Here is a 23,342-nt window from a genome sequence, read left to right as displayed (position 1 = left end):
ACTCTAAATTTATGCTTTCGCCGTAAAACCTTTTTGAAATCGTAAAACGTGGTTAGATTAAGGAGATGTTTATCTTTCAAAGGGTGTAAAATAGTTGTATGTTTGAAAAATTTGAATTTTGACATTTATTTGGATTCAAATTTGCCGCTCTTGAAATGCACCTGCTGTTGATGGAGTGCACCACGGGTGGCACGCTAGCGTCCCACCTAGCCCATAGAGGTTAAGACAAGTGCAGTCGCAAAAATCATCAAGCGCTATGATGAAACTGGCTCTCATGAGGACCGCCACAGGAAAGGAAGACCCAGAGTTACCTCTGCTGCAGAGGATAAGTTCATTAGAATTACCAGCCTCAGAAATTACATCACAAATAAATGTTTCACAGAGTTCAAGTAGCAGACACATCTCAACATCAACTGTTCAAAGGAGACTGCGTGAATCAGGCATTCGTGGTCGAATTGCTGCAAAGAAACCACTACTAAAAGACACCAATAGGAAGACACTTGCTTGGGCCAAGAAACACAAGCAATGGCCATTAGACAGGTGGAAATCTGTACTTTTGTCTGATGAGTCCAAATTTTAGATTTTTGGTTCCAACTGCCTTGTCTATATGAGACGCAGGATAGGTGAACGGATGATCTCCACATGTGTGGTTCCCTCCATTAACCTGTTATGGATAGGGGGCAGTATTTTCACGGCCGGATAAAAAACGTACCCGATTTAATCTGTTTATTACTCCTGCCCAGAAACTAGAATATGCATATAAATGTTTGATTTGGATAGAAAACACCCTAAAGTTTCTAAAAAACTGTTTGAATGGTGTCTGTGAGTATAACAGAACTTATATGGCAGGCCAAAACCTGAGAAGATTCCAAACAGGAAGTGCCCTCTCTGACCATTTCTTGGCCTTCTTTAGCCTCTTTATTGAACACAGAGGATCTCTGCTGTAACGTGACACTTTATAAGGCTCCCATAGGCTCTCAGAAGGCGCCAGAACGTTAAATGATGACTCTGCTGTCTCTGGCTGAAAAACAGTAGCGCATTTGGATGGTCGATCTGAGAACAATGAGACGGGAGCACGCGTGCACGTGAAGAGTCCATTTTACATTTTCAGTCTTTGAACGAAAACGATGTCTCCCGGTCGGAATATTATCGCTATTTTACGAGAAAAATCGCATAAAAATTGATTTTAAACAGCGTTTGACATGCTTCGAAGTACGGTAATGGAATATTGACATTTTTTGTCACGATATGCGCCGGCGCGTCACCCTTCGGATAGTGTCTTGAACGCACAAACCAAACGCCGCTATTTGGATATAACTACGGATTATTTGGAACCAAACCAACATTTGTTTTTGAAGCAAAGGTAATCCAATTTTTCTTATAGTAAATCTGAGTTTGGTGAGTGCCAAAGATGGTGGGTGTCAAAATAGCTAGCCTGTGATGGCCGGGCTATCTAATCAGAATATTGCGAAATGTGCTTTCACCGAAAAGCTATTTTAAAATCGGACACCGCGATTGCATAAAGGAGTTCTGTATCTATAATTCTTAAAATAATTGTTTTTTGTGAACGTTTATCGTGAGTAATTTAGTAAATTCACCGGAATTGTTCGGTGGGTATGCTAGTTCTGAACGTCACATGCTAATGTAAAAAGCTGGTTTTTGATATAAATATGAACTTGATTGAACAAAACATGCATGTATTGTATAACATAATGTCCTAAGATTGTCATCTGATGAAGATCAAAGGTTAGTGCTGCATTTAGCTGTGGTGTAGATTTTTGTGACATTATATGCTAGCTTGAAAAATGGGTGTCTGGGTACTCTCCTGACATAATCTAATGTTTTGCTTTCGTTGTAAAGCCTTTTCGAAATCTTACAGTGTGGTTAGATAAAGGAGAGTCTTGTCTTTAAAATTGTGTAAAATAGTCATATGTTTGAAAAAAAAAAAAATCGGATTTTCGAGGAGTTTGTATTTCGCTCCACGCCCTATCATTGGATATTGGAGCGGTGTTCCGCTAGCGGAACGTATAGATGTAAGAAGTTAAGCATGGATGAGAACGTGTGATGGTGTTGGGGTGCTTTGCTGGTGACACTGTCGGTTATTACTTTAGAATTCAAGGCACACTTAACCAGCATGGCCACCACAGCATTCTGCAGCAATACACCATTCCCATCTGGTTTGCACTTAGTGGGACTATCATTTATTTTTCAGCATGACAATGAACCAGCACAGGCTGTTTAAAGGCTATTTGACCAAAAAGGAGAGTGATGGAGTGCTGCATCAGATGACCTGGCCTCCACAATTACCCAACCTCAACCAAATTGAGATGCTTTTGGATGAGTTGGATCGCAGAGTGAAGGAAAAGCAGCCAACAAGTGCTCAGCATATGTGGGAACTTCAAGAATGCATTCCAGGTGAAGCTGGTTGATAGAATGCCAAGAGTGTGCAAAGCTGTCATCAAGGCAAAGGGTGGCTACTTTGAAGAACTCAAAATGTAAATATATTTTGATTTGTTTAACACTTTTTTGATTACTACATGATTCCATATGTGTAATTTCATACAAAGTAGAAAATGGTAAAAATAAAGAAAATCCCTTGAATGAGTAGGTGTGTGTCACAGTATCCACAGAAGGTGGCGCCCCTCCCCGGTCGGTCGGTGCTCGGCGGTCGTCGTCACCGACCTACTAGCTGCCACCGATCTATGTTTCTGTGTCTTTTGGTTTTGTCTGTCTAGGTCCGCACCCGTTCCTGGTTTGTCATTAGTGGGGGGGTATTTAGTTTGTCCTTTTTGTTCGGGAATTCGCGCGGGATTATTTTCATGTCATGTATGAGGGCTGTTGGTATTTTGCGCTGCCTTTTAGACACAGCGTACTTTTGATCAGACATTTGTATTGCCGGGCTGCGCTCCATGCGTTTTCATTTTTGGAGCTGTTCTCCTGTCGGGTGTTGTGCGCACCCTGCCTTGCGGCTACCTTATTCAAACAGTGTTTAACCTATATTGGGGCTAGGGGGCAGTATTTGCACGGCCGGATAAAAAAAACATACGATTTAAACTGGTTACTACGCTTGCCCAGAAACGAGAATATGCATATAATTAGTAGATTTGGATAGAAAACACCCCAAAGTTTCTAAAACTGTTTGAATGGTGTCTGTGAGTACAACAGAAATCATATGGCAGGCCAAAACCTGAGAAGATTCCATACAGGAAGTGCCCTGTGACAATTTGTTATCCTTCTGTTGCATCTCTATCGAAAATACAGCATCTCTGCTGTAATGTGACATTTAAGGCTTCCATTGGCTCTCAGAAGGCGCCAGAAAGTGGAATGACGTGTCTCCTGTCTCTGGACGAAGAACAGCAGGAGATTTTGTGAGTGGTCAGGCTGGGAACAGTGACACTGGAGATGCGCGTTCATGAGAATTAAAAAAACAAACAATTCAGCCTTTGAATGAATACAACGTCACCCGGTTGTAATATTATCGCTATTTTACGAGAAAAATAGCATAAAAAATTGATTTTAAACAGCGTTTGACATGCTTCGAAGTACGGTAATGGAATATTTTGAATTTTTTTGTCACGAAAAGCGCTCGCGCATCACCCTTCGGATAGTAACTAGAACGCACAAACAAAACGGAGCTATTTGGATATAACTATGGATTATTTGGAACCAAAATAACATTTGTTGTTGAAGTAGAAGTCCTGGGAGTGCATTCTGACGAAGAACAGCAAAGGTAATCCAATTTTTCTTATAGTAAATCTGAGTTTGGTGAAGGCCAAACTTGGTGGGTTTCAAATTAGCTAGCCATGATGGCCGGGCTATGTACTCAGAATATTGCAAAATGTGTTTTCGCCGAAAAGCTATTTTAAAATCTGACACCGCGATTGCATAAAGGAGTTCTGTATCTATAATTCTTAAAATAATTATGTATTTTGTGAACGTTAATCTTGAGTAATTTAGTAAATTCACCGGAAGTTTGCGGTGGGTATGCTAGTTCTGAACATCACATGCTAATGTAAAAAGCTGGTATTTGATATTAATATGAACTTGATTGAACAAAACATGCATGTATTGTATAACATAATGTCCTAGGAGTGTCATCTGATGAAGATCAAAGGTTAGTGCTGCATTTAGCTGTGGTTTTGGTTTTTGTGACATATATGCTTGCTTTGAAAATGGCTGTGTGATTATTTTTGGCAGGGTACTCTCCTGACATAATCTAATGTTTTGCTTTCGCTGTAAAGCCTTTTTGAAATCGGACAATGTGGTTAGATTAACGAGAGTCTTGTCTTTAAAATGGTGTAAAATAGTCATATGTTTGAGAAATTGAAGTTATAGCATTTTTGAGGTATTTGTATTTCGCGCCACGCGATTCCACTGGCTGTTGACTAGACCTAGCCCAGGGAAGTTAATAAACATCTGTGTTACCGGACCTCAGTCTCCTGCACTTGACTGCCCCTTTCCTGCTACCAAGGATAACCGTGACAGAATCCCGCACCACTACAGATGGAGTCAGCAGGAGCAGAAGCGCCGTCCATGGCTGAACAGGTGTCGCAACACGCCAGCCTCCTCCACCGCCTGGGCTCGGCGATGGATCAGGTGCTAGCCCGGTTGGAGAGCTGGGAGAGAGGTGCTTCCCCAGCCACATCAGCCCCGGTTCCCCATCCTGCGCCCCTACCGGCCCCCACTGAAGCAAGCTCAACTGGGATCAGGATTACGCCTCCCAGGGAGTTCGATGGGACGGCCGCGGGGTGCAAGGGGTTTTTACTCCAGTTAGAACTACCTGGCGACCGTCTGAACCTCTCCCTCTGATGAAGAGAGGGTGAGCGTCCTCGTCTCATGTCTCACGGGTAGAGCCCTGGAATGGGCCAACGCAGTCTGGGGTGGCCCAGACTCGGCTAGGGGCGACTACCCGGAGTTTGCCCGCCGCTTCTGGGCGGTATTCGATCATCCGCCGGAGGGCAAGGAGGCGGGTGAGCAATTATTTCACCTGAGACAGGAGACGAGGAGTGCTCAAGACTTTGCCTTGGAATTCCGGACTCTCGCCGCAGGATCGGGGTGGAATGAGCGGGCCCTGATTGATCACTACAGATGTAGTCTCCGAGAGGACGTCCGCCGGGAGCTGGCTTGTCGGGACAACACCACCGCCCTAGACCAGCTGATAGATCTGTCCATCAGGCTGGACAACCTGCTGGCTGCCCGGGGACGTTCCAGTCGGGCCTGTTTGTTCCACCTCCCAGCCCTCCTGCTCCACTGCCCATGGAGATAGGAGGGGCTGCTTCGAGGAGGACCGGAGGGGGGGTCCTCTCCTGCACCCACTGTGGGCGTAGAAGACACTGCGGAATGGTACTGGAGAGGTCCACCCGGGAGTTCGGATGGCAGGCAGAGCACTACATCGACCCCCCAGGTGAGTCAGCACCAGCCACACCCAGAGCCCCCTGTCGACCACATGTACACCTCAGTTTGTTTTCCCGAGTTTTCCCCTCACTTCCAGTATAAAGCACTAGTCGATTCAGGTGCAGTTGGGAGTTTTATGGACCGTGGGGTAGCCAAGAAGTTAGGGATTCCCCTGGTTCAGCTGGACCACCCCTTCCCCGTGCACGCCCTAGATAGTCGACCGCTAGGGTCCGGCCAAGTGGGGGAAGTCACAGTGCCACTGGTCATGGTGACGTGGGGGGGCCATGAGGAGCGTATCAGCCTATTCCTCATTGACTCCCCGGCGTTTCCGGTGGTACTGGTAATCCCCTGGCTAGCCACTCACAACCCTCAGATTTCGTGGAGGCAGAGGGCTCTTAAGGGGTGGTCGAGGGAGTGCTCAGGTAGGTGTATAGGAGTTTCCATCGGTGCGACCACGGTGGAAAGTCCAGACCAAGTCTCCACCGTGCACATTCCCTCAGAATATGCCGATTTGGCTATCGCCTTCAGTAAAACGAAGGCGACTCAATTACCCCCTCATCGACGAGGGGATTGTGCGATAAACCTCCAGGCTGACGCGGCCCTTCCTAGGAGTCACGTGTATCCTCTGTCTCAGGAGGAGACAGCGGATATGGAGACATACGTCACTGAGTCCTTGAGACAGGGACACATTCGGCCATCCAAGTCACCCGTCTCCTCGAGCTTCTTTTTTGTGAAGGAGGAGGGAGGTCTGCGCCCGTGCATTGACTATAGAGGTCTAAATTCTATCACGGTAGGTTTCAGTTACCCGCTACCTCTCATCGCTACGGCAGTGGAGTCATTCCACGGGGCATGCTTCTTCACAAAACTTGATCTCAGGAGCGCGTATAACCTGGTGCGAATCCGAGACGAGTGGAAAACCGCATTTAGTACCACATCTGGCCATTATGAGTACCTCGTCATACCATATGGGTTAAAAAATGCTCCCGCCGTCTTCCAATCCTTTGTCAACAAGGTTCTCAGAGACATGCTTGGGCAGGGTGTGGTGGTGTACATCGATGACATTTTGATGTACTCTGCCACACGCGCCGCGCATGCGTCTCTGGTGCGTAAAATGCTTGGGCGGCTGCTGGAGCATAACCTATACGTCAAGGCTGAGAATTGTGAGTTCTCCAAACGAGCCGTCTTTTTTCTGGGATATCGTATTTCCACCACAGGGGTGGTGATGGAATGTGATTTCGTTACGGCTGTGTGTAATTGGCCGACCCCAACCACGGTGAAGGAGGTGCAGCGGTTCTTGGGCTTTGCCAATTACTACCGGAGGTTTATCTGGGGTTTTGACCAGGTGGCGGCTCCCATTACCTCACTGATGAAGGGGGGTCTGGTGCGGCTGCGGTGGTCGGCAGAGACGGACGGAGCCTTTCGTCGTCTGAAGGCTCTGTTTACCAACGCTCCGGTGCTGGCGCATCCGGACCCCTCTTTGCCATTCATAGTGGAGGTGGACGCGTCCGAGGCTGGGGTAGGAGCGGTGCTGTCGCAGCGTTTGGGCGCGCCTTCGAAGCTTCGCCCCTGCGCATTCTTTTCTAAGAAGCTGAGCCTGGCAGAGCGCAACTATGATGTGGGGGACAGGGAGTTGTTAGCTGCGGTCAAGGCTTTGACGGTGTGGAGACATTGGCTTGAGGGGGCACGACACCCTTTTCTCATCTGGACTGACCAACGTAACCTGGAGTACATCCTGGCAGCGAGGAGACTTAACCCTCGTCAAGCCAGGTGGGCCATGTTCTTTACGAGGTTTCAATTTACCCTCTCGTACATTCCAGGTTCTCGGAACCGGAAGGCCGACGCACTGTCGCGTCTCCCCGACACCGAGGAGCGGACCATTGATCCTACTCCCATACTCCCCGCCTCCTGTCTGGTGGCACCGGTGGTCTGGGAGGTGGATGCAGACATCGAGTGGGCGGGTCAGTCAGAACCCACTCCACCTCAATGTCCCGCAGGTCTTAAGTACGTTCCGCTCGGTGTTCGCGATCGCCTGATCCGATGGTCCCACACTCTACCCTCCTCGGGTCATCCTGGTATGGAACGGACTGTGTGGGGCCTGAAGGGGAAGTACTGGTAGCTCACTTTGGTTAAGGATGTTAGACACTGTCTCTTCCTGTTCGGTGTGCGCCCAGTGTAAGGCTCCTAGGCACCTGCCTCGAGGGAAACTACAGCCCCTCCCCGTTCCACAGCGACCTTGGTCCCACCTCTCGGTGGATTTCCTCACGGATCTCACGCCGTCTCAGGGGAACACCACGTTCCTGGTTGTTGTGGATTGGATCTCGAAGTCCTGCCGTCTGCTCCCTTTGCTTGGTGTTCCTACGGCCCTATTTACACGTCTTCCGGCTCTATGGGGTGCCCGAGGACATCGTATCTGATCGGGGTCCCCAGTTCACGTCCAGAGTGTGGAGGTCGTTTATGGAGAGGCTGGGGGTCTCGGTCAGCCTGACCTCGGGTTTTCACCCAGAGAGTAATGGGCAGGTGGAATGCATTAACCAGGATGTGGGCAGGTTTCTGCGGTCCTATTGCCAGGACCGGCCAGCGGAGTGGGCGAGGTTCATGCCATGGGCCGAGATGGCACAGAACTCTCTGCGCCACTCCTCTACTAACCTGTCACCTTTCCAGGTTGTGTTAGGGTACCAGCCGGTCCTGGTGCCATGGCATCAGAGCCAGATGGAGGCTCCTGCGGTGGAGGAATGTGTACAGCGCTCGAAAGAGACCTGGAGTGCTGTCCAGGAGTGCCTGTAGCGAGCGGTAGGACGGCACAAGGAGAGCGCTGACCGCCGCCGCAGTGAGGCCCCCGTGTTTAACCCGGGGGACAGAGTCTGGCTCTCGACCCGGAACCTGCCCCTCCGCCTGCCCTGCCGGAAGCTGGGTCCGCGATTTGTGGGGCCGTTCAAAGTCCTGAGGAGAATAAACGAGGTGTGTTATAGGTTACAACTTCCTTCATATTACCGTATTAACCCCTCGTTTCATGTGTCTCTCCTCAGGCCGGTGGTAGCTGGTCCGCTGCAGGACGCTGAGGTGCGGGAGGTCCCTCCGCCCCCCCCTGGACATCGGGGGGGCCCCGGCGTACACAGTCCGGGCCATCCTGGACTCCCGACGGGCCCCAGGGTACACAGTCCGGGCCATCCTGGACTCCCGACGTCGGGTAGGGGGCCTGCAGTACCTCGTGGACTGGGAGGGGTACGGCCCGGAGGAGAGGTACTGGGTCCCGGTTGGGGACATTCTGGATCCAGCCCTGCTACAGGAATTCCACCGCCTCCATCCGGATCGACTTGCACCTCGCCCTCCGGGTCGTCCCCGAGGCCGGCGTCGGCGCACTGCGCACCTTCACAGTATCCACAGAAGCTGGCGCCCCTCCCCGGTCGGGCGGTGCTCGGCGGTCGTCCTCGCCGGCCTACTAGCTGCCACCGATCTATGTTTGTGAGTTTTGGTTTTGTCTGTCTAGGTCCGCAGCTGTTCCTGGTTTGTCATTAGTGGGGGGGGGGTATTTAGTTTGTCCTTTTTGTTCGGGAATTCGTGCGGGATTATTTTCATGTCATGTATGAGGGCTGTTGGTATTTTGCGCTGCCTTTTAGACACAGCGTACTTTTGATCAGACATTTGTATTGCCGGGCTGTGCCCCGTGCGTTTTCATTTTTGGAGCTGTTCTCCTGTCGGGTGTTGTGCGCATCCTTCCTTGCGGCTACCTTATTCAAACAGTGTTTAATAAACATCTGTGTTACCGGACCTCAGTCTCCAGCACTTGACTCTGCCCCTTTCCTGCTACCAAGGATAACCGTGACAGTTTGTCCAACGTTTTGACTGGTACTTTATATATACAAAGTATTCAGACCCCTTGACTTTTTCTACATTTTGTTACGTTATTGTTACGTTATGGGCCTTACTCTAAAATTGATCAAATTGTTTTTTCCCCCCTCTACACACAATACCCCATAATGACAAAGCAAATACTGGTTTTTAGAAAATTCTAATTATATACACACACACACACACACTTTTAAAAGTATAAAATAAAGGTTCAATAAATCTGCACACATTGTCAATGGAGTATTCCTGTTTTGTCAACAAGTACCTGCAGCAGAGGCCAGCTGAAGTGGGGTCTCAGTGTTGTTATCTGCTCCATCTTGCAGGGCCCCCTCCATGCTGTCTCGGCTATCCAGAAGCAACTGAGGGAGGAAGGGATGCCAGGAGGCCGAGAGAGGGGAGTGAGTGAAAGAAACACGTTACTGACAAGTTCAGCAAGGCACATGCCCAAATGCCTCTCTAAAATGACCTCCTGACGCTGGTATTCATCAGAACTATAATACCCGTGATTCTAGCCATAATTTTATTCAAGTTATCACTTTTGAGTTGTGGTTTTTCAGCTGAGATTTAGTTTGTTGTCAAGATGCCTGATTTTAGTAAACATTTCCTCTGGTGTACTACAAACAAGAACTGGCTTTTAGCCAGAACACCTCCAAAACAAAGGTCATGTGGTTTGGTAAGTGTGATTACAACCTCTGATGGTTTAGAGCTTGAGGTAGGCATGTCATACAAGTACTTGGGAGTATAGCAAGACAGTATACTGTCCTTCTCTCAGCACAAATCAAAGCTGCATGCTAAGATTAAATCTAGACTTGGTTTTCTCTAACCCTGATTCAGATGACCAGCCTACCCATGCTAGATTACGGAGACGTAATTTATAGATCGGCAGGTAAAGGTGCTCTCGAGCGGCTAGATGTTCTTTACCATTCGGCCATCAGATTTGCCACCAATGCTCCTTATAAGACAAATAACTGCACTCTCTACTCCTCTGTAAACTGGTCATCTCTGTATACCTGGCGCAAGACCCACTGGTTGATGCTTATTTATAAAACCCTCTTAGCCCTCACTCCACCCCCATCTCAGCCTCTACAGTGACTGAAATGACTGCTACACTCAACAATGAGCTGCAGTTAGTTTCAGAGTGGGTGGCAAGGAATAAATTAGCTCTAAATATTTCTATATCTAAAAGCATTGTATTTGGAACAAGACACTCACTAAACCCTAAACCTCAACTAAATCTTGTAATAAATAATGTGGAAATTGAGCAAGTTGAGATTACTTCATCACTACTTTATTTATGAGAGGTAATGACATGTTGAATGCACCGAGCTGTCTGTCAGAACTACTGGCACACAGCTCGGACACCCATGCATACTCCATAAGACATGCCACAAGAGGTCTCTTCACAGTCCCCAAGTCCAGAACAGACTATGTGAGGCAGACAGTACTACAGAGAGCCATGACTACATGGAACTCTATTCCACATCAAGTAACTGATGCAAGCAGTAAAATTTGATATAAAAAAAACTGATGAAAAAACAGCGGGGACTGTGAAGCAACAAACATTGGTACAGGCACATGCACACACACACACACACACACACACACACACACACACACACACACACACACACACACACACACACACACACACACACACACACACACACACACACACACACTAACATATGCACTATAGATACACATGGATTTAGTACTGTAGATATGTGGTAGTGATGGAGTAGGTGCCTGAGGGCACACAGTGTGTTGTGAAATCTGTGAATGTATTGTAATTTTTTTAATTGTATAAACTGCCTTCATAAACTGCAGCTACTCTTCCTGGGGTCCAGCAAAATGAAGGCAGTTTATACAATTTAAAAAATTACAATACCATAACACCATAATAAATACAAAAATACAAATACTGCAGCACTCATCCTCCACATACAACACCCGTTCTGCCAGTCACATTCTGTTAAAAGGTACCCAAAGCACACATATCCTTGGGTCGCTCCTCTTTTCAGTTCGCAGCTAGCGACTGGAACAAGCTGCAAAAAAACACTCAAACTGGACAGTTTTATCTCAATCTCTTCATTCAAAGACTCAATCATGGACTCTCCTACTGACAGTTGCGGCCGCTTCATGTGATGTATTGTTGTCTCTACCTTCTTGCCCTTTGTGCTGTTGTCTGTGCCCAATTAAGTTTATACCATGTTTTGTGCTGCTACCATGTTGTGCTGCTGCCATGTTGTTGTCATGTTGTGTTGCTACTGTGCTGTGTTGTCATATGTTACTGCCATGCAATGTTGTCTTAGGTCTCTCTTTATGTAGTGTTGTCTCTTGTAGTGATTCTTTTTTTTTTTTAATCACAGCCCCCTTCCCCGCAGGAGGCCTTTTGCTTTTTGGCTTTTTGGTCATTGTAAATAAGAATTTGCTCTTAACTGACTTGTCTAGTTAAATTAAGGTAAAAAAGAACCAGTTAGTGATTTTGATGCTAAATATATAATACATTACAACTGTAGAGGAATTTTTTTGAAATTCAGCACCCCTGGTATATGGGGGGTGTATCAGTCTGTGTGATCATTTGTCTGTTAGTGTTTGCCTGAATGTACTTCACACCCTTGTCTAATTCCATAACAAACATTAGGTATGTAAGACACCTAAAATGCAGTTACACCACTCATTCCATTGTTCTCTACATATAGTATTAAATCAGCACTGACAGTGTTACATTTAACACTTGTCCAGTGTCTATACGGGTCCACACTTTTCAGTGTTAAATTAACACACCGCTTAAAAACATCAAGGATCCTACCCATTTTTTTCCATTTTCGCCTAAAATGACATACCCAAATCTAACTGCCTGTATCTCATTACCTGAAGCAAGGATATGCATATTCTTGATACCATGTGAACACTGAAGTTTGTGGAAATGTGAAATGAATGTAGGAAAATAACACAAATCGATCTGGTAAAAGATAATACAACAAAAAAACTAACAGTTTAAAAAATATAAAAAAATATAAAAATAAAAAAAATATAAAATCTTTGAAATGCAGGAGGAATGGCTGATCCAAAATGTTGATTTTGCCCACTAGATGGCAGTGTATGTGCAAAGTTTTAGACTGATCCAATGAACCATTGCATTTATTTTCAAAATGTTGTATCAAGACTGCCCAAATGTGCAGAGTTGGTTTATAAATAACTTTAAGTTCAAAGCTGTGCACTCTCCTCAAACAATAGCATGGTATTATTTCATTGTAATAGCTACTGTAAATTGGACAGTGCAGTTCGATTAACAAGAATTTAAGATTTCTGCCAATATCAGATATATCCATGTCCTGGAAAATGTTCTTGTTACTTACGACCTCATGCTAGTCGCATTAGCTTACGTTAGCTCAACCATCCCGTGGGGGACCCACCGATCCTGTAGAAGTTAATGTAAAGACTAATTTAGATATTTCCTAGAGGGCCTTGCCTTTTTGGGCCTGCCTGACCAAATTAACTTAGAAATGTGTGTTATAGATCTGTCATTCTTATTGAAAGCAAGTCTAAGAAGCGGTAGATTTCTTCTATGTGCGGTATTTCTATGCTTCCTGTTCTTAACCTCTTATGGCTAGGGGGCAGTATTTACACGGCCGGACAAAAAAAAACGTACCCGATTTAATCTGGTGACTACTCCTACCCAGTAACAAGAATATGCATATACTTATTAGATATGGATAGAAAACACCCTAAAGTTTCTAAAACTGTTTGAATGGTGTCTGTGAGTATAACAGAACTCATATGGCAGGCAAAAACCTGAGAGATTCCTTTACAGGAAGTGGCCTGTCTGACCATTTATTGGCTTTCTTTGACATCTCTTTCCAAAACAAAGGATCTCTGCGGTAACGTGTCACTTCCCACGGCTCCCATGGGCTCTCAGAGCCCGGGAAAAAGCTGAATGTCGTCATTCCAGCCCCAGGCTGAAACACATTATCGCCTTTGTCAAGTGGCCGATCAGGGGACAGTGGGCTTAGGCGCGTGCACTGGTCGCCACCGTCTTTCTTTTTTTTCCTCTATTTACCGGAACGCAGATTCCCGGTCGGAATATTATCGCTTTTTTACGAGATAAATTGCATAAAAATTGATTTTAAACAGCGGTTGACATGCTTCTAAGTACTGTAATGGAATATTTAGAATTTTTTTGTCACGAAATGCGCCATGCTCGTAACCCTGATTTACCATTTCGGATAGTTTCTTGAACGCACGAACAAAACGCCGCTGTTTGGATATAACGATGGATTATTTGGGATCAAACCAACATTTGTTATTGAAGTAGAAGTCCTGGGAGTGCATTCTGACGAAGAACACCAAAGGTAATCAAACTTTTGTAATAGTAAATCTGATTTTGGTGAAGGCTAAACTTGCCGGGTGTCTAAATAGCTAGCCCGTGATGGCTGGGCTATGTACTTAGAATATTGCAAAATGTGCTTTCACCAAAAAGCAATTTTAAAATCGGTCATAGTGAGTGCATAGAGGAATTCTGTATCTATAATTCTTAAAATAATTGTTATGCTTTTTGTGAACGTTTATCGTGAGTAATTTAGTAAATTGTTAGTAAATTCCCCGGAAGTTTGCTAGTTCTGAACGTCACATGCTAATGTAAAAAGCTGTTTTTTGATATAAATATGAACTTGATTGAACAAAACATGCATGTATTGTATAACATAATGTCCAAGGGTTGTCATCTGATGAAGATCATCAAAGGTTAGTGCTACATTTAGCTGTGGTTTGGGTTTATGTGACATTATATGCTAGCTTGAAAAATGGGTGTCTGATTATTTCTGGCTGGGTACTCTGCTGACATAATCTAATGTTTTGCTTTCGTTGTAAAGCCTTTTTGAAATCGGACAGTGTGGTTAGATAACCTGTTGGGTCTAGGGGGCAGCATTTGCACGTCTGGATAAAAAAAATGTACCCGATTTAATCTGGTTACTAATCCTACCCAGTAACTAGAATATGCATATACTTATTATATATGGATAGAAAACACTCTAAAGTTTCCAAAACTGTTTGAATGGTGTCTGTGAGTATAACAGAACTCATTTGGCAGGCAAAACCCTGAGACATTTTCTGACAGGAAGTGGATACCTGATGTGTTGTATTGACTTTAAACCTATCCCATTGAAAAACACAGGGGATTAGGAATATTTTGGCACTTCCTATTGCTTCCACTAGATGTCACCAGCCTTTACAAAGTGTTTTGAGTCTTCTGGAGGGAGATCTGACCGAACAAGAGCCATGGAACGGTGATGTCCCATTAGACACCTGGCGCGCTACTTCATGTTGGGTACCCTCGTTCCAATACGTTATAAAAGACTATGCATTCGTCCACCTTGAATATTATTCATGTTCTGGTTAAAAAAGGCCCTAATGATTTATGCTATACAACGTTTGACATGTTTGAACGAACGGAAATATATTTTTTTCCCCTCGTTCATGACGAGAAGTCCGGCTGGCTTACATCATGTGCTAACGAGACGGAGATTTTTGGACATAAATGATGAGCTTTTTTGAACAAAACTACATTCGTTATGGACCTGTGATACCTGGAAGTGACATCTGATGAAGAGAATCAAAGGTAATGGATTATTTACATAGTATTTTCGATTTTAGATCTCCCCAACATGACGTCTAGTCTGTATCGCAACGCGTATTTTTCTGGGCGCAGTGCTCAGATTATTGCAAAGTGTGATTTCCCAGTAAGGTTATTTTTAAATCTGGCAAGTTGATTGCGTTCAAAAGATGTAAATCTATAATTCTTTAAATGACAATATAATATTTTACCAATGTTTTCTAATTTTAATTATTTAATTTCTGACGCTGACTTGACTGCCGGTTATTGGAGGGAAACGATTTCCTCAACATCAATGCCATAGTAAAACGCTGTTTTTGGATATAAATATGAACTTGATAGAACTAAAAATGCATGCATTGTCTAACATAATGTCCTAGGAGTGTCATCTGATGGAGATTGTAAAAGGTTAGTGCATCATTTTAGCTGGTTTTATGGTTTTGGTGACCCTGTCTTTGACTTGACAAAACATTACACACAACTCTTGTAAATGTACTGTCCTAACATACTCTAAATTTATGCTTTCGCCGTAAAACCTTTTTGAAATCGTAAAACGTGGTTAGATTAAGGAGATGTTTATCTTTCAAATGGTGTAACATAGTTGTATTTTTGAAAAATTTGAATTTTGACATTTATTTGGATTCAAATTTGCCGCTCTTGAAATGCACCTGCTGTTGATGGAGTGCACCACGGGTGGCACGCTAGCGTCCCACCTAGCCCCAAGAGGATAAAGGAGAGTCTTGTCTTTAAAATGGTGTAAAATAGTCATATGTTTGAGAAATTGAAGTAATAGCATTTCTAAGGTATTTGAATATCGCGCCACGGGATTAGACTGGCTGTTGCGTAGGTGGGACGATTTGGTGCCACCTACCCTAGAGAGGCAGATGATGATGGGCAAGTAGAGATACTGGGGTGTATGTAGAGCAAGAGTGTAAGTAATAATATGGGAATGAGGTAGTTGGGTGTGCTATATACAGATTGGCTGTGTACAGGTACAGTGATCGGTAAGCTGCTCTGACAGCTGATGCTTAAAGTTAGAGATGGAGATATAAGACTCCAGCTTCATTGATTTTTGTTATTCGTTCCTGTCATTGGCAGCAGAGAACTGGAAGGAAAGGCGGCCAAAGGAAGTGTTGGCTTTGGGGATGACCAGTGAAATGTACCTGCTGGAGTGCGTGCTACGGGTGGGTGTTGCTATGGTGACCAGTGAGTTGAGATAAGGCGGGGCTTTACCTAGCAAAGACTTATAGATGCCCTGGAGCCAGTGGGTTTGCAGACAAATATGTAGTGAGGGCCAGCCAACAAGAGCATACAGGTCACGGTGGTGGGTAGTATATGGGGCTTTGGTGACAAAACGGATGGCACTGTGATAGACTACATCTAGTTTGCTGAGTAGAGTGTTGGAGGTTAACTTGTAAATGGCATCACCGAAGTCAAGGATGGGTAGGATAGTCAGTTTACGAGGGTATGTTTGGAAGCATGAGTGAAGAAAGCTTTGTTTTGTGAAATAGGAAGCCGATTCTAGATTTAATTTTGGATTGGAGATGCTTAATTCTTCTGGGTACCTGGGATGGTAGCGTCTCACCTGGCCAACATCAAGTGAAATTGCAGAGAGTGAAATTCAAAAATACTCAATTCAAATATTTAACATTCTTGAAAATATGTTATACATCAAAATAAAGCTTAACTTCTTGTTAATCCAGCCGCTATGTCAGATTTCAAAAAGGCTTTACGGCAAAAGCATACCATGCAATTATCTGAGGACAGCACCCAGCACACAAAACATTACATACATAAAGGGCACATTTTGGCATTTGCTGTATGATTGATGAGAAACTCCATATTACAAATGTACGGTCCTTACTAGATGTCCGCGAATGCTTCTAAAATTTGCGGACGGCGGCGGGTCGTGCACCAGGGCCAGATCCTCCGGGAAGTCAAACAAAGTCTCTCGGACATTTGGTTTCCGTTTTATAAAATTTTCAAATTCTGGTCATTTTTCCGCTGTCCCGGTAAATTCCAGCAGATGGCGAATGGAATCATATTGCAAATGTACAAAACATCAATCACGACATGGCCATTTCTCCTAAATGGAAAAGACTTCGAAGACGAAACTTGGTGTGCATAGGTTTGGCATAATGGGCAGTTAGCCCCGAACAAGATGGCATCGAGGCCTCAACGCTTTTTGAGTTAACCTGTTTGGGATAGGGGCAGTATTTTCACGGCTGGATAAAAAAACGTACCCGATTTAATCTGGTTACTACTCCTGCCCAGTAACTAGAATATGCATATAATTGGCTTTGGATAGAAAACACTTCAAAGTTTCTAAAACTGTTTGAATGGTGTCTGTGAGTATAACAGAACTCAAATGGCAGGTCAAAACCTGAGAAGATTCTGTACAGGAAGTACCCTGTCTGACCATTTCTTGGCCTTCTTTGCCATCTCTATCCATTACAAAGGATCTCTGCTGTTACGTGACACTTCCTACAGCTCACATGGGCTCTCAGAAGGCGGCAAAAAGCTGAATCGTGGCTTTGCAGGCTCTGGCTGAAAAAGTAGCGCGTTTGGGTAGTGGCTGGTTACAGTACTGTGAGACTCAGGCGCGTGCCCGCGTCGACCGAATGCTTTGTTTTCTTTCCTCTGTTTACCTAAACGGAGATTCCCGGTCGGAATATTATCGCTTTTTTATGAGAAAAATGGCATAAAAATTGATTTTAAACAGCGGTTGACATGCTTCGAAGTACGGTAATGGAATATTTAGAATTTGTCACGAATTGCACCATGCTCGCCACCCTTATTTACCCTTTAGGATAGTGTCTGGAACGCACGAACAAAACACCGCTATTTGGATATAACGATGGATTATTTTGGACCAAACCAACATTTGTTATTGAAGTAGCAGTCCTGGGAGTGCATTCTGACGAAGACAACAAAGGTAATCAAACTTTTGTAATAGTAAATCTGACTTTGGTTAGGGCTAAACTTGGTGGGTGTCTAAATGGCTAGCCGTGATGGCTGGGCTATCTACTGAGAATATTGCAAAATGTGCTTTCACCGAAAAGCTATTTTAAAATCGGACACCTCGATTGCACAAAGGAGTTCTGTATCTATAATTCTTAAAATAATTATGTTTTTTGTGAACGTTTATCGTGAGTAATTTAGTAAATTGTTAGTAAATTCCCCGGAAGTTTGCGGGGGGGTATGCTAGTTCTGAACGTCACATGCTAATGTAAAAAGCTGTTTTTTGATATAAATATGAACTTGATTGAACAAAACATGCATGTATTGTATAACATAATGTCCTAGGTGTGTCATCTGATGAAGATCAAAGGTTAGTGCTGCATTTAGCTGTCTTCTGGGTTTTTGTGACATTATATGCTAGCTTGAAAAATGGGTGTCTGATTATTTCTGGCTGGGTACTCTGCTGACATAATCTAATGTTTTGCTTTCGTTGTAAAGCCTTTTTGAAATCGGACAGTGTGGTTAGATTAATGAGAGTCTTGTCTTTAAAATGCTGTAAAATAGTCATATGTTTGAGAAATTGAAGTAATAGCATTTCTAAGGTATTTGAAAATCGCGCCACGGGATTCAACTGGCTGTTGCGTAGGTGGGACGAATTCGTCCCGCCTAGCCCAGAGAGGTTAACACTTGATCTGATTTAATTACAGTCATTTCATTCAACTATGGCAGATAAACAACCACATATCACAGTCGTAGCAAGTAAAACCTAACATGTGTTACCATTACTGAGAATGTTGTTGTAGGGAAAGCGTGTACTTGCAAATTGTATTTGAAATGTTTTTGAAAATACAAAATTCATACAATAACTATTTGGATTAATACAATACATTGCTAAAGTATTTTGTATTTTATTTTGATACATTGGTCTTTAGAGTATTTTGTGATTGTAACAAGATAGTACTATGCTCATCTCTGACTGTAAATCCAAAGATATTTGGCATGACAACGAGACAAAGAGTTGGCAATTGTACGATAGTGTCACGATTTCCGCCGAAGTTGGTCCCTCTCCTTGTTCGGGTGGCGTTCGGCGGTCGACGTCACCAGTTTTCTAGCCACCACCGATCCACTTTTCATTTTCCATTTGTTTTGTCTTCATTGTACACACCTGGTTTCCATTCCCATAATTATGTTCCTTATTTAACCCTCTGGTTCCCCCCCCCATGGTTTTGTGCGTGTTTGTTCATTGTAAGTTGGTCTGTGTTTGTGAGCTTGTTTATTTTCCTTCTTGGAATATTTGCTGTTTTGAGTAAAGTTACGTGAATTACTCATCTCTGTGTCCTGCGCCTCACTCCGCCTTACCTGCTACACCTAGACGCCTTACAGATAGCACAAACAGGTTTATTTGCAGGATGTATGCATTTAATGTAACATGCTACCAACACTACACACGCATGTCAAATGCAGGTAAAAGAATGCAAGAAAAATGAAACAAGGAACGTTGATAAACACAAGACAGGGGTTGTCTGCTTCTCTCCACACTATCCCAACTATTTATTTAACACTGTGTGCACAGCAGCACTGACCTCACTGTTGATGTCGGCCCCAGAGTCCAGCAGCATCTTAACCATGGCCTCGTCTCCTCGCACACAGGCATACATGAGTGGTGTCATCCCCTAGAGGGGAGAGATGGAGAGAAAAATGGCGACAGATTCACAGTCACTTGCAGAGGTGACACTTACATGAGCATATGGTCCCAATTTCAGGGATGTCAGTATTCCTAAAGTGTGGACACTGTACTTCTTCATCACAAGGTCGGAAACCCTAGCGACCTAAATAACTACTGCCATATATTAAAGCTTTTCGAATCATTGATAAACTCTCTACTTCGCTCCTTCTTAACCAGCAAATATATCCTAAATACATATTAATAAGGATTTTGACAAGGTCAAAGTACCATCTCAGCTGCATCCATTGATGTCAATGATATTGTATGCTTGCTAGATAAAAATCAGCATTCTTTTGCCTTGTTTATTGACCTGTCAAAGGCACTTATTGTTATTGAACAAACTGTCTCGGTTGGACATGACAGCAACCAGAAATTACCTTATGGGCAGATCTCAATGTATTGTTGCTGACTATCAATTCACAATTCCTTGAGGTCAGTAAATGTGTACGTCAAGGGTCCATACTATTCACATTATATATGCACTTTATATTGGTTCCTCAGAAAAAAACTAAACTTCTGATGAAAGCACTCTATTTTATTTAACCAGGCAAGTCAGTTAAGAACAAATTCTTATTTACAATGACGGCCTACCCTGGCAACGCTGGGCCAATTGTGTGCCACGCTATGGGACTCCAATCACAGCCAGATGTGATGCAGCCTGGATTTGAAGGTACTGCAGTGACGCCTCTTGCACTAAGATGCAGGGTCTTAGACCACTGTGCCACTTGGGAGCTTATTAAGGTGCCACAGAAATCAAAACAGTATCCTATTAATTTTTCAAAGCTCTTATACAAAAACTCACGTATTACCTCATTGCTAGTTATCACGTCCTGACCCTAGTAAGATGTTATTTTCTATAGTAGAGTAGGTCAGGGCGTGACAGGGAGTGTTTTGTGTTTTCTATGTTTTCTATTTCTATGTTTAAGTTGTAGTTTTTCTATTTCTATGTTGGGGTTGTTTGGGTTGATCTCCAATTGGAGGCAGCTGGTCCTCGTTACCTCTGATTGGAGATCATATTTAAGTAAGGTTTTTTTTTCTGTTTTTGTGGGTTATTATTATATTTGTGAGTGATGTTTGTTTCTCTCTGCGTCACGGTTTGTAGTTTTGTCAATCCAGTTATTTATGTATTGCAAAGTTTCACGGATTTAATAAAATGTGGAACTAAAACCACGCTGCACTTTGGTCCGCTCCTTTCGACAGCCGTGACACTAGTAACCTACAGAAGTATGATGGCCATAACTGTGAGCCTGTAAGGTAACTCAAGATTCCTTCTATCACTACCAATTTAGATAAAATGTCCTTCAGTTTTTACTCTTTTTATTATGATTTGAGGTTGAACCTTAGTAAATATAGCTCATTAGCGTGTAGGGCACACCGATTGGTGTCACCTCAGTCAGTATATGTTATACCTGTGCTGGTTGCGATCTCGTTAGTGGGAAAGTGTTTCACCTATGCTGGCCCAGGTGCTATTTAAGAGTGGCTGGCCAAGTGCTCTCCCTGTGTTGATTTCTAGACTAAACAGTCCTATATCTGAGTTCCCTGATTTAGTTTTGCTCCACCTTTTTGGTTTGCTTCCTGTCTTTAGGTTTGTTGTGGATTTTGCATTTATTTGCCTCTTCTTGGGCAAATTTAGTGGATGTCTTTTTGGGTTCTAGTTGTTGCTAGAAAACTTTCAGTGGACACACATATGGCTGTCTTCTAGAACTACTCCCAAAACCCCACCTGTTGTTTTGGCTGTTGGTTAGTGACTTTGTTAGTTCTCTCTTCTGTTTGAGCGACATTCATGATTGGGAACGTAACAAAATGGGGGCTCGTCCGGGATCTTGTTTCCCATGAGTATGGTAGTTGCTTTAATCGCCTACTCTGAAGCTCTGCTGTGCACAGATATTTGAGTGTTCAAAATACACTTTTGTGGTAGAGTTTCTGTCACTGACATCCACAGTCTTATAAATATCAATAAAGCCATTGACTAAGTTGGAAGCATTTGTGGAAAACCCTACGCTAGATAAATGTACAAAGGCGAATCTACTCATCATTGCAAAGCATTATCAAGTCAAGGTGTTCTGGCGATCCAAAAGCAGTAGTCAGAGTTGATCGGTACTGCTTTGGTGGAGGAGGAAATCCTTCCAGAGAGGGAGGATGATAAATGTCTTACGGGTAATATGCTCAACGTCTCCGGTTTACTAATCACTGGCTCTAACTATCATCATTACGCAAACCTGGCACCATCTTTACGCGCACCTGTGCCTCTCCGTTTCAAGCCCTTGATAATCGGCCACTAGGATCCGGAACCATCACCACACCACTCACCCTCACCATGGAGTCCATTCATCAGGAGAACATTCCCTTCTTCATCACTAGTGCACCAGCTCACAAGATCATCCTCGGCCTCCCATGGCTTCAATGCCATAACCCCACCATCTCATGGTCGAGGATGAGAATCACGGACTAGTCACCCTAATGCCGGAGGACCTCCTTTCCCGTTCCCTCTCGAGTCTTTGCATCTGTGGTCTGGGATGTAGATGTGGACATTCGCCAGGCTCTGAAGAGGCAACCTGCACCCACTACATGTCCTCCTGAGCGCATCTACGTTCCCATGGGGATAAGGGTGCGGCTGTTGACCTGGGCACACACAGCCGTTGTCGCTGGACATCCTGGGATCACCCATACTAATCAATCTCTCTCCGAAAGTATTGGTGGCCCACCTTTGCTACATCAACTCCTGTTCTGTGTTTGGGCAAACTAAGAACTAAGTCCCTCCGGCACGGTCCAGCAGGGAAACTCCTTCCCCTTCCTGTTCCTCAGCATCCCTGGTCTCATCTATCCATTAATATTGTCACTAATCTCGCCCTCTGACGGGTTTACCACCATTTTGGTGGTTATGGATAAATTCTCTAAATCCTGTCTTTTATCCCTCTCTCTGGTCTCCCTACTTCTCTCCAGGTTGCTGAGGCACTTCCAGCAGGTCTTCCGGCATTCGAGGGTGGCTGTTGTCTGTGTGCAGAGGGTCCCTGGTTTGAGCCCAGGTAGGGGCGAGGAGAGGGACGGAAGCAAAACTGTTACATGGGCACCATTTTAATCAGGAGAATCTCCTCTTTGTAGTTATGTAAGTCTGGGCAGCGAGCTCATTTGTCAATCACTAGACCAGAAATAGTCCGAAATTTGAATTTTTTTCCCCTACTTTTTCATTATGCAGACATAAGCACAGTTGACACCATCGTGGTGCGGATGTTTACTTTCTACACAAGATGTTTTTTTTTTCAGTTTCGTCCGATGAACAGATTGTAGTGGTAAAATAGATATTTATGTAATTCTAAGCATCCCTCCAGTCAAAACAAGCTCTGCGAACATTCGATTCCATTAATTTGCTATGGGCTCATGCTAGTGTTCCAGTTTAGCCAGCCGTTTATTCAGCCTTGGGTGAATTTTGAAACGTTCTATTGTCCAGCCTATAGATAGCCAGAGCAAATTTACGAAAGCACTCGAATGTCCGTTGAAAGCACAACGAGTATACCATTTAGCTAAGAATGCCGAGAATAATCAAAAGATAGCCTATAGTTAATATACTGGCAAGTTTGTATAACAACTAACCTAGCTAACATACCGGTACATACTGCTATAATGATATGCTATGTGGTTCGTAAGGACAGCATTGCTAACAAATTGTCAGCCAACATAACTTTAAGGTAACTTATTTGAAAAGGCATTACTTTATTACATTGAGTAGCAAGCTATCCCTTGGTCGTTAGGGCAAATCTGGTCTGGGTTTTTTTTTTACACCTAGCTCGGCTATCAGAC

At 44.1% G+C, this 23,342-nt stretch overlaps 1 protein-coding gene across 2 annotated transcripts in view; it reads right to left on the bottom strand.

Annotated features, from left to right (window-relative positions):
- The window catches only part of LOC106609097 (ankyrin repeat- and BTB/POZ domain-containing protein 3-A), a 218,147-nt gene that overhangs the window by 40,582 nt on the left and 154,223 nt on the right, over window positions 1-23,342 (bottom strand). For both annotated transcript variants that reach the window (XM_014207500.3, XM_014207503.3), the window contains 2 exons: window positions 19,402-19,491; window positions 9,509-9,602 (listed from right to left, as the gene is read on the bottom strand). In XM_014207500.3, coding sequence (XP_014062975.3) covers window positions 9,509-9,602; window positions 19,402-19,491 — 184 coding nt within the window. The remainder of the gene's footprint in view (window positions 1-9,508; window positions 9,603-19,401; window positions 19,492-23,342) is intronic.

Source organism: Salmo salar, chromosome 07, assembly GCF_965601325.2.
Source record: "Salmo salar chromosome 07, fSalSal1, whole genome shotgun sequence".
Lineage (NCBI taxonomy): Eukaryota > Metazoa > Chordata > Actinopteri > Salmoniformes > Salmonidae > Salmo > Salmo salar.
This window is presented reverse-complemented; position numbering and strand designations above follow the sequence as displayed.